Source organism: Lampetra planeri, chromosome 1 (genome assembly GCF_965212315.1).
Source record: "Lampetra planeri chromosome 1, kcLamPlan1.2.h2, whole genome shotgun sequence".
Lineage (NCBI taxonomy): Eukaryota > Metazoa > Chordata > Hyperoartia > Petromyzontiformes > Petromyzontidae > Lampetra > Lampetra planeri.
In genome coordinates this window covers 9859807-9875088 of record NC_136107.1, presented here as the reverse complement: position 1 = coordinate 9875088, position 15282 = coordinate 9859807, and the positions used below count along the sequence as shown (strand labels likewise).

The following is a 15282-nucleotide window of genomic DNA, read 5'->3' as shown; positions in this document are numbered from 1 at the left end:
TTGCTTAAGCGTGGGATCAAATGTAATCGTGACGCTGGTCGTCTTCGTTGCTGGGATCGTGAGAGTCTGCGTTGGTTGTTGTTGTTTGTTCTTGGTAGTTGTGTGTTGGTTTGTGTGTTGGTTGTGTGTCTGCGAGTCCTGTTGTTGGTTGTCTTTGAGCTGGTGGTCGTGCTCGTCGTGGCCGACTTGTGCTAGCTTTGGCACCCGTTGTGTGTGGCGGTGATTAAGTGCTGAAAGTGGCCCAGGTCGTGGTGGTTTTTTGGTGTTTTTCCCTCCGTCCGCGCACTTGTCGTGGTGGTGGCTGCGTTGTCGGTCGTGAGTCTCTGCAGCACCATGCCGCTCTTCGGGAAGAAGAAGGAGAAGGGCAAAGAAGAGAAGCAGAGAGGTGAGGGATGTCGTCGGCAGCTGTGATCTTATCCACTGCTGGATGAACGGTCACCCAAACCCGTCAACGCCTCGCGCGGTCTCTCTCAATGTAACACTCCAACGAGCCCGATGTTCATCATCATCGTTTCATCTCTCGGGGGGGGGGGATGGATTATATTGTCTCCGTCGCGTTCCCATTCCATCTCCTTGGCTGTGCTGTCACGGCGTCGTTTGTCTCGACCATCAGCTGTTCTAATCGCCGCTTCTGCCCATGCCCCAAGCCCTCTGAGCAGAGTAACAAGTTGGTGAACTTCAATTTGTACTCCGCGTTCTTCTACTTCTTCTCGTTCTCGGTGGAATTGCAATCACGCGCCCCTCCCTCTACACTTCGTTGCGCGCTTAGCTGGCAATGTTCCATGATTTTGTCATGATTTTGTCATGGAACATGTTCAACAAACCTTACTAAATTATTTTGTCATGGCACATGTTCCACAAACCTTACTAAATGCTTTTTTTAATTGTTTTATATTAATATTATTTTATTATTTCCCTTCTACGCGACTTTACCGAAAGAACCAAGAATATGAATCCCTGCAGTCACGAAAGCTTTAAATCAAGATTTAAATGATTTTGTCATGGCACATGTTCCACAAACCTTACTAAATGATTTTGTCATGGAACATAGTTGTGTAGCCGGTAATAAGCACGTTCATATCTCGTGCCACTTGAGATGTGTTCGGGTGTAAGCACTGCTATTAGTGGGTTTTCATGCGCGTTTGTTACACGGATGGAAAAATTGGTTGTCCACCGGTGTAAACTAACCATCGTCTGAACATCGCCAGGCATGATGCGCGCATCTCCTTCGTGAATGTAAACTTAATAAGTAATATTTAAAAATATTTTTTTTAAAACACGCTTTCATGAAATGTACCGTACTTGTAATGGCAGAACTCCACGACTCTAGGAAGTGGGCCCGAAGCTTGCCATAACGTCAGGGACTGTGGTGATTTACAGCCAACGTTAGTTGAGCGTGGATAATTAGACCCAAGCCGAAACGTAAGATATAAAAAAGATTGCTTAAAAATATATATTAATTTTAATGATAGAATATGGTATTGTCATCAGTATGACATAACTATACCAAGTTTGCAGTCGATACCACATTAGGAAGTGTGTTAAAATTGAGTTACAAGATTTGAGGATACGACAACAGACCAAGTTGAGGATACAACAGACGGAGTGAGTTAAATAAAAGAGTGTAAATAATAAAATACAGCGCCACAGCGGTGCGATTGTGGCCATGCAACCCAAACTAGGGGGACAATATTATAGTGAACCATTGTAGGAGAAGCAAAACTACACGAACTCTCACTCTCTCTCCTGAAGCCCTCTCGTGGCTCGCAGCAGACCTCGACATTGGCATGAAGCTCCTGAACACATTGCTGCTGCCGCTGCTGCCATAATGCGCAAGAATATAAGGCCAAGGTGCAGACCCAATCGCTTTCTCATGCCACGAGCTGGCAGAGATAGACACCTTGGAAGAGACACACATATATAGATGCCGTGTATATTATCCTGTAATCGCTGCGAGCGGTGAGTATACATTGGATAGCGTGTAAATGTATACCCTAGTGAACCTTTTGAAAACCTCAAGAGGTTGTCCTTGTATCATGCGTGTGAATGTGCCAGGTGGATGCCTGGAGTTTATCAGATTGGTGTGGCAGCCTTGATAAGCACGTGATCCAATCCCATAATTTATTTCCTGGAAATACTGTAACTGTTTCCTTTAAAGCGAAATAAAATCTTACCCTTATTTAACTCCCGCGAATGATTGAGTCACCCCGAAGATGTTAGAGTGTTTCAAGTAATATAAAAAAAAATACAATTCAATAACTATCATAAATAGAGAACATGTATGTGATGTGCTATAATAAATATACAGGCACAGTGATCTACGTGGACGTGGGTCTGATAAAAGATGATACAGTAAATGCGAATATGACATTTCCCATGCTAATACTAAATATAAACACGTAGGCTTTCGTGACCAATATTATCCATAGCGTTTTTTTTGGGTTGGCGTAAATGTGTCGTTAAAACTGCCATCATCCGATACAGCCAATTATGTTTAGCTACTAATTGTAGACAAACCCACATTTACAATTCGATTGGGTTTACTCTCCAACACTGTACTAGTGACGAATTGGCATCTTTTGTTGTCGTGACAAACCTTACTAATTAGCTGTGTCAGGTGGTGGCGGTTTTAACGACACATTTACGCAATATAACAAAAACGTATGGATAATACTAATTATACTCACGTGGGATGTAGGTTAATATATACTATACCTCGTGTATACCAGAACTGAATGATACCATGTATTCTGGACCAGGATATGAACCCACAACGTTGCGCACATTTGCGGGTTATAACACATCGAGGAACAATGTTACGTAATTCCAAAGTTTAAGAAATACCACGTGGTTTCAAAGAATGTCACTCATCCGCACGTGAATGATGAGTCGCATCCGCTGAAAACATACACCCTCAAGAGTTGTAAACGGTCCTGAAGCAATAGTAATAGGTTTTTACCCTTTAAACTGGTACAAAAACTGACACCTTTATACAAGGGATCATGTTTGCAATAACCACAACACAAGCAGTCAAAATGCACCAATGGACACTAGGTTCCAAGAAAAGCTGTCTCGGGTGTGGATCAATTAACTTCAAGGACAGTGTTTATCATTATCAGAGTTGTTTCTTTTTGTTTCTCTGTCGCTATTATGGTCATCTTGGTAATCCTTGTTTCGATCATGGCTGCAGTCTAGTGACTCTTCTGCTTTTATTTCTTGGAGCAGTATCGTGTTGCACGTGGGAGACTGGTTTTACGATCATTCCCGTTTGGGATATTGCCATCTACCCTGGTTAGTACAAACTTTTGAATAATTCAAGACTGCGGAGTGTGACATTTTAGGTTGTGACTTTTTTCACGTGTAGGCAGGTCCATGTTGTCCAGTGTTTTATTGTCTAGCATGTTTTTATCTATTTATTTGTTGCCTCTGCGTGCGCTCGAAAAACTGGCGTTAACCTTATCTGGAATCTCGCCATCGTGACCGGATTTACGCAGCTGGAACAAACGTTGGCACATTGTATATTACGTACCTGCATTTCTGCTGACTGACTGGCCTTGATCATTGTCTATGCAACTCACATGGCGCTGTTACTTAAGAGATATGAATATTTAGACTGCAGGAATTTGATGAGCTATGAAGCTCTTTATCACAGATGTTTATTCCCCCCCCCAGCGTGTGGTTTGTTTCGCCTCAGTCTGTCAAATGCCTCAAGTCTAATGCCACTTGTAGTGACGCGGTGAAATCCTGTGGCACGCAAAGCATCCAAGGAAGCAGATTTGTGAAATTCCATCTACAATAGATCTGCATTACACGTCCACGCGGACAAATATTGACATTCACAGTGAGGGCACCTTGTGCACATGGAAATTGCACCATGACTGATGTACAACCCAGCTCGGTGGCTGGGTTGGAGAAGGTGCTCATCCAAGTAGGCATTTACAGCGTTGGGCCAGATTCTCATCATGATGAAATTGAGTGTGTTGTTTTTGATATTTTCCCCAATTAATGATATTAGATATCTGGAATGTGTTTGTGGCGTGAGCACTTGTCATTCTGATAATCTGGTGCATTATGTATCGTGAATTCCACATGTTAAAGTTGCTTTAGCGACATTTATCAATCTTTACTTTCCATAAATGCATTCCAGACTATGGCATGCGAGAAGCAGTCGTGTCACTCATAAGAACTCATCACCCAACCATACTCGGTAACGGACTGCCAAAAAAGTGCTGTGTTTTGGGAGGAAATTGCATAAAAATACCAGTCCAACAACATGTTCTTATTATCGGCATCCTTTACAATTTTACGTAATTACGATCATATTTTCAAATTCCGTAAATCCACTGATAGATTAAACCCTCCAAGCCATTTGTCAGTCATGAGGGTCGTTTTGACGATACTTTACCACACTGCTCCGTGCAGTTGTAATGCGAGCAAGAACAGGGTGCTTGCTGGCCTCCGCGCCGCTCACACGCGCCGGGGTATTGGGAGGCGGAGCGTGTGGGAGGAGCCACTGCTCACCTCGCTCCAATGGGAGCGGGGTGAACGGGGGGCGGAGGCGGAGGCAGGATAGAAGGTGGAGTTTGGGTCACGTGAGAGAGGGGGATATAAGGAGAGAGCCGGAAGGGGAGAGGGGGAGAGAAGAGAGTGAACCACGGAGGGAGCCACGCTGTCGGTGGAGGGAGAAGTGGCACCATTGCCACGTGGTCGGGGGTCATAGGCGCACTGCGGTCCAGCGTGTGCGGCCAGGCCAGCGGAGCGTTAGGGATCGCACGGAGATAGAGAAAGCCAGCGGAGTGTACGGGGTACCCGAAGGGCGGTGTGGCCAGGGGCGGGTGAGGAGAGAGCACACGGAGGGGCCGACGGAGACGGCGTGGCGAGAGCCACACGGAGCGTGCGCGGGGCGCACGGCGACGGAGACGGCGCAGGTCGGAGCGAGGACCAGCGGGTGCGAGGAAAGAACCCAATAAAGGACCAACGGAGAGTGACATCTTGTGAAGGAGTCCTTTATTACACTGGTGTCAGACGTGAACCAAGATGTCTAAGCATCTTAAAAAGAAGAACGTACCTGCACCATCCTCGGACGACAAAGATGAGCTTCCAATTGAGGCGGCGTTCCCGACGATGGAAGGAGGGGGCGAAGTGCGGACGGGCGACACGCCGGGGGTGCAGGAAATCGTCGGTGCGGCAGGGCCGTCTGCTTCGTCGGGCGCCGAGGAAGGCTGGCGGCATGTGACGGCTCAACTAGAGTTGCTGCGGGCCACGCTGACACAACTGTGCGCCCTGGTGATGACGGCGGCGAGGCCGGATCGCCCGAGCGGGGAGCCGTCCGCCATTGGGGCCCGCGCGACGCTTCCCGCCCTCTCCGCCACGCGGCAAGACACCGCCATCTTGGGCGGGGCCGGGGACGAAGCGCGTGAAGCCGCCATCTTGTCACCGCGGGAAGCCGCCATCTTGTCACCGCGAGAAGCCGCCATCTTGTCACCGCGGGAAGCCGCCATCTTGTCTCCGCGGGAAGCCACCATCTTGTCTACGCGGGAAGACGCTATCGTGTCGCCACTGCCTGGAACACTGTCAGCGGATTACGGCGACTCGGGGAACCCGCAGCCATCGTCTGACGACGCTCAAGGAATTCTCCATTGGCGGCCACTGGAGTGCGTTCGCCTGCCGCTTTGAGGCGGTAGTCCAATCTGCAAAATGGATGGATGCGGAGGCTCTAGAAGTCCTGCCGACGCTTCTGGATGACGAATCGGTCAGGTTTTTCCGCTCCATTAAAGCCGCGAGGAAGACTACACTGAAGGCTGTATTTGAAGAGATGGCAGAAGCTTATGAGCCCCCGGACGATGCACATCGCAGGTTTATTCAACGGCAACGGGCTCCGGAGGAATCTCCCGTGGCTTACCGGGGTGCCGTCTTGGAATTGGCTATGGCCGCATACCCGGACACGGGGCCTGACTTGCTAGAGCCTTTGATTTTAGGAAAAATGTTGGAGCTGTCCAGGGATTTGGGCATCCCCATGCCTGTGTGCGGCCACGAACAACTGACCTCCCGGATAGCGGCTAAGTGCCTGGACGCGCAATTCAACCTGCGCCGGTGGAAGCAAGTGACACCCTAGACGGGGAGCCCCAAGATCGAGGGCGGTGCCACGGGATGGGATCCGTCCAAGGCCGTGTACGTGCAGGACGAGAGGGGGCCTGCGGAGTTGACTGCAGCAGCGACCCAGCCGCCTACTCGCGGGGGTGCGGAGTTGGGGCCGGGGCCACCGTTGCGAGATCGCCAGGACAGGGGGGGCGCCGGACGACGGCCTGACCTGTTGTGCTTCCGCTGCGGCCGTCGGGGGCACTTCGCCAGGGAATGTTGGGCTCGCCCTCGCCCGCCGCTCCAGCAGAAGGCCCCTGCCAAAGAGGCGACATGTCAAGAACAACCACGACAGGCAAGTCGGTACGCATCAGACACCCGGCAAGGCCTGTCACCTCATGCATTATTTTCGCCGCGGGGTCCGGATAATGTTACTAACGGGGGAGCGTTGGAAGGGCCGCGTCGCTCGCTGACGCAGTGGCGTAAATTGGCACGGAGGGTGGTTGCGGCCGCTACCGGGTCGTCCACTGTGCCGGGTTCCATCCAAGGGGTGGACGTGCGTATTTTGGTGGACTCGGGTGCGTCCGCGACCATTATCTCAGACGTTATATTTCACCTCCTGTCCATTCCTCCGGAGCGGGTGCGACCGGTTTACGACTCGTGCATAGCGGCAAATGGGGGAAGTATGGGCATTGTGGGTCAGGTGGACGCCAGCATAGCGGTTGGGGGTGTTTCGGTTTCTAGGACGGTGTTGATTTCTAGGTCCCTCGCGGTGCCCTGCCTGTTGGGAACGGATTTCCTGGCGAAAATGCCCATTCAGATTAGGGTGGATCAGAATTGTATCCAATTACCGGGGGGCCGCTGCGTTATTGGAAACCAGTGCCGGGAATCGAGGGGGCGGCAGGTGTGTTGTCGCCGTCCAATGCTATAACGGGGTGCTTGACGCTGGTCGGGGCGCAGACGATTATTCGGCCGGGTCAACCCCCGTTTTTACAAGTGTTGAATGGGACCGCAGATAATGTTAGTGTGCCGGCCGGAACGGTTTTAGCTCATGCTACGACTGCTTTCACGGCCCATGACGGTGGGGGCCTCCGGGGCCTCGTAGGGGGGGTCTCGACCTCCACGGCATAGGACGATCGCTGGATTGCAGAATTGTGCTGGGAGAATGTGTCCTTAACTGGGGACCAACGGTCGTGCTTCGCACGCTGTTGGGAAAGTATTCCGACGTTTTTAGTTTGGACGATTTCGATTTGGGACGCACTTCTCTGCTCTCCTACCATATTGATACGGGGAATGCCGCTCCGATTCGGATGAACCCGCATCGGTTGAGTCCGTCGGAGCAGGATCATATACGGGGCGCGGTGGAGGATATGCTGGCCGCCGACATTATTTCCCCGTCTAACAGTCCGTGGGGTGCTCCAGTGGTCCTTGTGAAGAAAAAAGATGGGAAATTGCGGTTTTGTGTCGATTTTCGCAGGTTGAATAAAGTGTCGGTTGCGGACGCGTACCCCCTGCCGCGTATGGATGATTCCCTCGATGCCTTGTCTGGGGCAAATTTTTTTTCTACTCTCGATCTTTCATCGGGATTTTGGCCACTTCCCCTGGACGAGTCCTCGAAGGAAAAGACTGCTTTCCGTACGCCGCAGGGCTTGTTTCAATTTAATTGTCTCCCCATGGGCTTGAACGCCGCCCCGGCGACGTTCCAGCGATTGATGGAACTCGTGTTGACCGGTCTGCAGTGGGACACGTGTCTGATATATTTGGACGATGTTATCGTCTTCAGCCGCACGTTTGAGGAACATGCGGAGATTGGACGCGGTGTTTGCGAGGATGCGTTCCGCTAAATTGAAGTTTAAGCCTAAAAAGTGTCACCTGTTGCAGCGATCCGTGCGCTATTTGGGCCACATAGTCAGCTCGGACGGGGTGGCCACGGACCCGGAAAAGACGGCGTGCGTCCGAAACTGGCCGACTCCGGCTTCTGTGGGGGACGTGCGTCAGTTCGTCGGGTTCGCTTCTTATTACCGCAGGTTCGTACCTGACTTTGCCACGATCGCGAGGCCATTACACCTCCTTACGGCAAAGGGCCGGAGGTTCAGTTGGGGACCGGCGGAGGAGGCGGCATTTCAGAGCCTACGCGATCGTTTGGCTTCGGCACCGACGCTGGACTATCCGGATTTTACTCGGCCATTTATCCTGGATACCGACGCAAGTGACACGGGATTGGGGCCGTCCTGTCCCAATCTAGGGACGGTGTCGAACGCGTAGTGGCTTACGGAAGCCGCGTGCTGTCTCCGGCGGAGACCCGCTACTGCGTTACTCGTCGGGAACTCTTGGCCATAGTACATTTTCTTCGCCAATACCGGCCGTATCTATACGGCCGTACGTTTATTGTGCGCACGGATCATGCTGCTCTGCAATATGCCCTAAGGGTTGATCAACCATCTGGCCAATTGGCACGATGGTTGGAAACCCTGCAGGAGTTTTCATTTGAAATTCAGTACCGGAAGGGATCGCATCACGCGAACGCGGACGCACTTTCTAGATTGCCGCAGGGGTCCCCGTGCGCTTGCACTTTGGGGACAAATAGGTGCACGTGGGTTTCGCTGCCACCTCGGCCGGTTATGTCCACTGTGGAGGTGCCTGAGGCTCCCGCGTGTCCAGAGCCGGCTGATGGGGTTTTGAATTTGCCACGTTCGGTATGGGTTCGCGAGCAATTGCTTGATGACTCGCTGGGGGCCTTGTGGGGTCGGGCTGCGAAGGTAAGGGGTTGGCCCGCTATCCGATGGGACGCCGGGAGCTGCTCTCCGGGATGGCTTATTGATGTGGAGAGAAGGCTTGCACGATCGCTGGCGTCTTGTTGTGCCGGTGTCGCTGCGATATGAATTGATTCGGATTCTGCATTCGGAGAAGTTATTACATCTCGGAGTGCAGAAAACCTTGTTGACGTTACAGCGGGATTATTTTTGGCACGGCATGACGACTGATGTCGTCCGGCACATTCGGGCGTGCTCCGACTGTGCCCGACGGAAACCGCCTAAACATCCATGTTTTTCCAGTGCAGTCCATACAGGTGTCACGGATTAATGAATTAGTGGCGTTGGATATTTTGGGACCCTTTCCGCCGTTCGCTCGGGGTAACAAATTTTTATTGGTTGGAGTGGAATATCTTTCCCGCTGGCCGATGGCCTGGCCCTTAGCCGATCAGTCAGCGGCGTCTATCACGGAGGCGTTCCTGTTCGGATATGTAATGGACAAAGGGGCACCGGAAAGGTTGCTTACGGACCAAGGGCGAAATTTTTCTTTGAAATTATTGGCTGAGGTGTGCGCTGCACTGGGGACCAAGAAGGTACGGACGTCTCCCTACCATCCGCAGACCGATGGGATGGTTGAACGTCTTAATCAGACCCTATCGGCAATGCTCTGTCATACGGTTAGCGAAAAGCAGGCTGATTGGGATTTGCATATCCCTGGGGTTCTCTCCGCGTACCGGATGACGCCATGTACGGCCGCGAGAACGTGCCGCCGGTTGACGTGCAGCTGGGCACGGGGGTAAAGGGTCCTGTTAAGCCTTTCCTCGATTATATGTTCGTCGCGTGGCTGAAGCGCGCGAGGGGGCCCGATTGGCTACTGCCAAGACCCAGGCCCGGAACGAACGTTGTGCACGACGCTCGCATGGTGAGTCCCCCTGGCGGGTGGGGGACATGGCCTGGCTGCACTGCCCGCAGGTACCGGTGGGGACCTCCCCTAAGTTGCATAGGCCGTGGCAGGGGCCGGTGGTGCTTATTGAGGTTCCTAGTCCGCAGTCCGCGCGTGTTCGGTTCGGATCGCGGCGTTGGTACGTTCATACGTCCCGATTGAAACCCTATGTGGCCCCGCGGACGGATGCGTCATCTCCTAATGTTGCCTTGCCGGTGTCTGTCGCGACCGACGCACCACTGACTTTGCCTGTTCAACCTGCAAGCGCGCCTGTCGTGCCTCCTGTAGACGGACCGGCGGTGATCCTGCCGGACATGGTGATTCCTGCTCCGGGTGGGCCTACCACGGCGACGGGGACACTTGACCCCGCTGCCCCTACAACCCCACCTCGGGCGCAGTTGCGGGAGGGCTCGATGACGGGCCTCTTTGGGGAACGGGACGCTGGGGGTGACGGGCCTCCAACAGCGGCGGGCGGTTCCAGTCCCGCCGCTCCTTAAACCCCGTCAAGGCCACGGTCCCTTCCCTTTCGTTAATTGTTATTGTTCTTCTCTCTGTTGTCTTCTTATGCCTGTGTGTCATGTGTTGCTCGCATTATTGTTGTTCTGTTGCAGCCGAGGACGGCTGGCTTTTTCATCAGGGGGGGAGTCGTGTAATGCGAGCAAGAACAGGGTGCTTGCTGGCCTCCGCGCCGCTCACACGCGCCGGGGTATTGGAAGGCGGAGCGTGTGGGAGGAGCCACTGCTCACCTCGCTCCAATGGGAGCGGGGTGAACGGGGGGCGGAGGCGGAGGCAGGATAGAAGGTGGAGTTTGGGTCACGTGAGAGAGGGGGATATAAGGAGAGAGCCGGAAGGGGAGAGGGGGAGAGAAGAGAGTGAACCACGGAGGGAGCCACGCTGGCGGTGGAGAGAGAAATGGCGCCATTGCCACGTGGTCGGGGGTCATAGGCGCACTGCGGTCCAGCGTGTGCGGGGTGCGGCCAGGCCAGCCGAGCGTTAGGGATCGCACGGAGATAGAGAGAGCCAGCGGAGTGTGCGGGGTACCCGAAGGGCGGTGTGGCCAGGGGCGGGTGAGGAGAGAACACACGGAGGGGCCAACGGAGACGGCGTGGCGAGAGCCACACGGAGCATGCGCGGGGCACACGGCGACGGAGACGGCGCAGGTCGGAGCGAGGACCAGCGGGTGCGAGGAAAGAACCCAATAAAGGACCAACGGAGAGCGACATCTTGTGAAGGAGTCCTTTATTACACACTCACCACCGAATACTCGCCCCTTAAGCCATGAGAGTACTCTGTTCATACCACAGTGCACAAACTACTGTGCCACCACTCTACCAAATTTGAAAACACATAAAAATTCTACCTGACATTTTATATTATTCCAGCAAAAATTATACCTCATCTTAATTGTGCATCACCACCAAAACAGAAAGCCATGCATTGATCATCATCAGCCTTGATCAATCCACTGCTGAATAAAAAAGGGCTTCTTCCAAGCCATCGTGACCTCTCGTGGCCCTGCGATGCAACAATTTGCCTAAGCATTTGATAGCTGACGATGAAAGTCCTTTGCATTTTCCCTGTGCAGGGCCTGCATACCCAACCCAGGCGGCCAGTCCTTACCCTGTGCAGGCAGCCTCTGCCTACCCTGCTCAGCAGCAGGTGCCCCCACCGATGGCGTACGCTGGTAACGCTGGACCCCCGGGACTGTACTACCCACCACCCTCGTATTCCAGCGTGAGCACAGTAAGCAAACACGCCCACCTGCCACACACAACAGCAGTACACGCATGTATGTTTATTGCATATATTAGCACCTCCGATTTAGCACGGTTGGCTAGGTATGGTGCTAAAGGAGTTGAGCATATATATACACATGTATAGGCATCAGTAAATATTAACAACAGACGGGTTCCTGAAAGGTTTGCCACGAAAGCAAAATTCTGTTTCTTGAACCCTATTTTCCCATTTTCGTCCATTATGTAATTTGAGATGCGTTCCAATGGAAAACCTTTATAAAGGACACATTTAATTGAAAAAAATCGTTAATTTTATCATAATATGAATATTACTCAAGCCACAACATAAAAAATACTGCACAGTACCAGAACAAGCTAAGTTTGGGTGGCATTATGAGTGCAAGAAACCACTACAGTGTGAAAAACACATGTAAAAACGACTTCGAGAACGACTTGGAGATGCAAGAAATGTATGGGAGGACAAGACAAATGGTGCATAGTTCGATTTCCACCCCCCCCCCCAAATAATTATTTGAAGATTCAAGATTCGTGAATGCAAATTTAACGTAACTTATATCGAAATCATATTCTTGGTTCTTTCGGTAAAGTCACATAGAAGGGAAATAATAAAACAATATAAATATTAAACAATATTCTCACGACGTTTCGACTGCAACACAAGCAATCATCATCAGGTGTGAAATCCACAGCAAGAAAATTTGAAAAAAGTGGCGGTTTTTCACACCTGATGATGATTGCTTGTGTTGCAGTGGAAACGTCGTGAGAATTTGTATTGTTTTATATTTATATAATTGTATTATTTCCCTTCTACGTGACTTTACCGAAAGAACCAAGAATATGAATCCCTGCAGTCATGAAAGCTTTAAATCAAAATTTATATCGAAATCGTTCCCCAATTTAGAAATTACGTAGTGAAATTCCGTATTAGTTGCCGTATAACGAGGGATGACCGTACGATACGATACGATGTACAGTGTGTGTAGTGTTTGTGTTAGCGTACAGATACAAAGATAAAACGTTCTGAAGGGACATTCGTCATGTCCGTTGGTTTGAGGGAATCGCCTCTCCTCCACTACCACAACACTAAATTGATATCTTTGGCACCATTGTACATTTAGCCTCCTGGTCCATGTATTATCCTAAACGTTTTAAAAAAGAGGTGTGATTTTAGACTGTAACATGATAAAGAGACCTCTTGAATGTCAATCGATTTAATTAACAAGTGAACACCACTTACAAATAATTTCACGTGCATTATTTTGAAAAACGCAAACACCAGATTTCATTGTGTATCATTTTTTTTCGATTTAAAGCTTTCGTGACTGCAGGGATTCATCTTGGTTCTTTCGGTAAAGTCACGACAGACCTGTTCTTCACCTGAGGACGTCTGTTTGCGTTGTGGCCGAAACGTCGTGAGAATTGTTTTATTATGTTTTATTTTTATTATTTTATTATTTCCCTTCTACGTGACATTACCGAAAGAACCAAGAAGATGTGTATCATTCGTTCATGAAACCCATATCTACTGGACCTAATGTGCAACTGTCTGTTTGTCACAGGCTGCCCCACCACAAGCTTCCCCCATGGGTTACGAGAATCATCCCGCCGGTTACGGTGCCCCCCCTCCGATGTATTCACCTTATGCCGCTGCCCCACATGCTGCTTACCAATACCAGCCGGTACCCGCTGCTGCGAATGGCAACAGCACTGTCTTCGTGCCCAATGGGTTTGATGCGGGAGCCCGGTTTGGCAATGGGTCCATGCCCAATGTTCCGGTAAGGACCAGCTGCAATCATAGTTTTTCCCTTTGGTACTATTATTACAAACTCTACCTAATATATAAACAGGAAATACAAAGAAAGGATCCAGGCAGCAGCCTTTTTTCAGAGTAGAAAGAGAACAGGCAGGGAAAGAATGGTATAGTAAGAGATGTATTTTGCAATCTTGATCATGACAAAATTTGGTGTCGTTGGTCAATTATAGTGTTGACACTATTATTATCAGTCATTTGATAGCACACTTGGTTAGAAATATAAACAAGTAATCACTTTTAGAAGAAATTAAAATAAGAAAACATCTGCTATATCGCATTATATTATCAGTGGCACTCTTCACATCAAGCAAATGCATCTCCTCAGCTGTTGCGTATACCTTAGCGATGGTCTTGGTTACATGTTCAGAGAAAGAATCCAAACTAAAACAGACCGCTATTACCGCGTAGATGCATACCTATGTTGTGTGGTGCACAAAGATGTCCCACGCTTAACGAGTGATAACAAATGGAGTTCACATTACGGGCAAGCGCACTCTAGCCTGTACATCTTAATGCTACGCCACTAGCCCTCCTGCAAGACACTTTAAAGTTGTAGTTTCCCACCAACTCAGCTACTCGTTTTTTTTGTTGCGCATGTGACTTTATTTAGCAAATCTAACCAGTGCCCGTGTCTCTTCATTGTTCAGCCCCCTCCCCCTGGCTACGCTCCCAATGCTGCTCAGATGGCGTCCATGCAGGGCCAGACCGTGGTGATGGGACAGAGGAAGAGCGACTGGTTGGAGGGAGGCTCCAGCGGGGGCGTCACCTTCTTTTAATGCCACACAGGGGGCCCTGCCCCGAGGGCTGCTCCAGTTGCAGAAATTATTTTTTTCAAGAAACATGGTGACCATAAATCAATTTTCACTCAAAAGTTCAGAGTTCTAACAGATTGGCTGCAACTGTTGCTTACACTAAACTCTTACACACACGCACGTGGCCTTTGATGGGCGATTGTTGGACGTAATTGCCCTTAATTTCCAAAATGACACAATATGGTCAAGTATTCCATTATTCCGCTTCGCAAAAGTTATGATGATTCTTTTTTTAATACTGTACTGGGTATGCACATTGATATTGTACTGGACTAGTTTTTATGTCACTAATTATGATTATTATCTTTTGGTGGCTCTTACTGTATAAAGTTGTTTTTGATGTTGGTGGGTATTGGGGGGAGTTTAAATATTTGTGTTCCTGATGAAGTTTATTTATCGTACTCTGTACTCTTAAATAATGCAAAATGTGATTTTTCTCGTCATTGAGCATAATAAAACATTACTTTAAAAATGTGCTTTTCTCTGGCTTATATTATTGGCGTGAGTTGAATGGGTGCACTTATGTTCTGTAAGTATGACACGTCAAGATGCACTGTTAGGAATTGGTATTAAAGTGCATATTTGTTCAAAACATAGTAATTTAACATCTCAACGCCAACTAGTTTGTAAACGGGTGCATCAGGCACATAAGCGATGGTACAATACAACCAAGTTCAATGCAACACTATGCCTTGCCTTTTCCTCTGGGATGCATGTGGGTTACTTGGCTGAGAATACAGCACACTCCGTCTTATAGACCAATCCACAGCATGTATTTGATGGAACGAGCCAGTGTTGGCCAGAACTGAGCCTTCGGAAGGGAGAAAACGTCGTTCTGTCAGCTGAATGTTTGCCATGAAACTACAAGCGGGCTGGGAAAGCCTTGGACGTGTTAACATTCCCAATGCTGTACTCAGGTGGGTGGGTGGTAATCGTTCGACCCATGATATTGAGGTCCGTGCTTGATGGTTATGTCAGAATCAGAATCTTTATCTTGGAGAAATACGATTTATGTTGAACTTCTTTTGCACTGTACACGGTCAACTGTGCTAATTGAAAGTGCGATGAGCTATGAAGCTATTTTTCTTCCACATGTCCAGTAGGTCAGAAAGTTACAAAAAACATG

At 49.8% G+C, this 15282-nt stretch overlaps 1 protein-coding gene across 1 annotated transcript; it reads left to right on the top strand.

Annotated features, from left to right (window-relative positions):
* DAZAP2 (DAZ associated protein 2) lies at positions 1-14630 on the top strand. The gene is made up of 4 exons (XM_078592773.1): positions 1-385; positions 11360-11517; positions 13091-13306; positions 13992-14630. The coding sequence occupies exons 1-4, from the start codon at positions 334-336 to the stop codon at positions 14118-14120; spliced, it is 555 nt and encodes a 184-aa protein (XP_078448899.1). The 5' UTR covers positions 1-333; the 3' UTR covers positions 14121-14630.
* Positions 14631-15282: the final 652 nt, after the last annotated feature.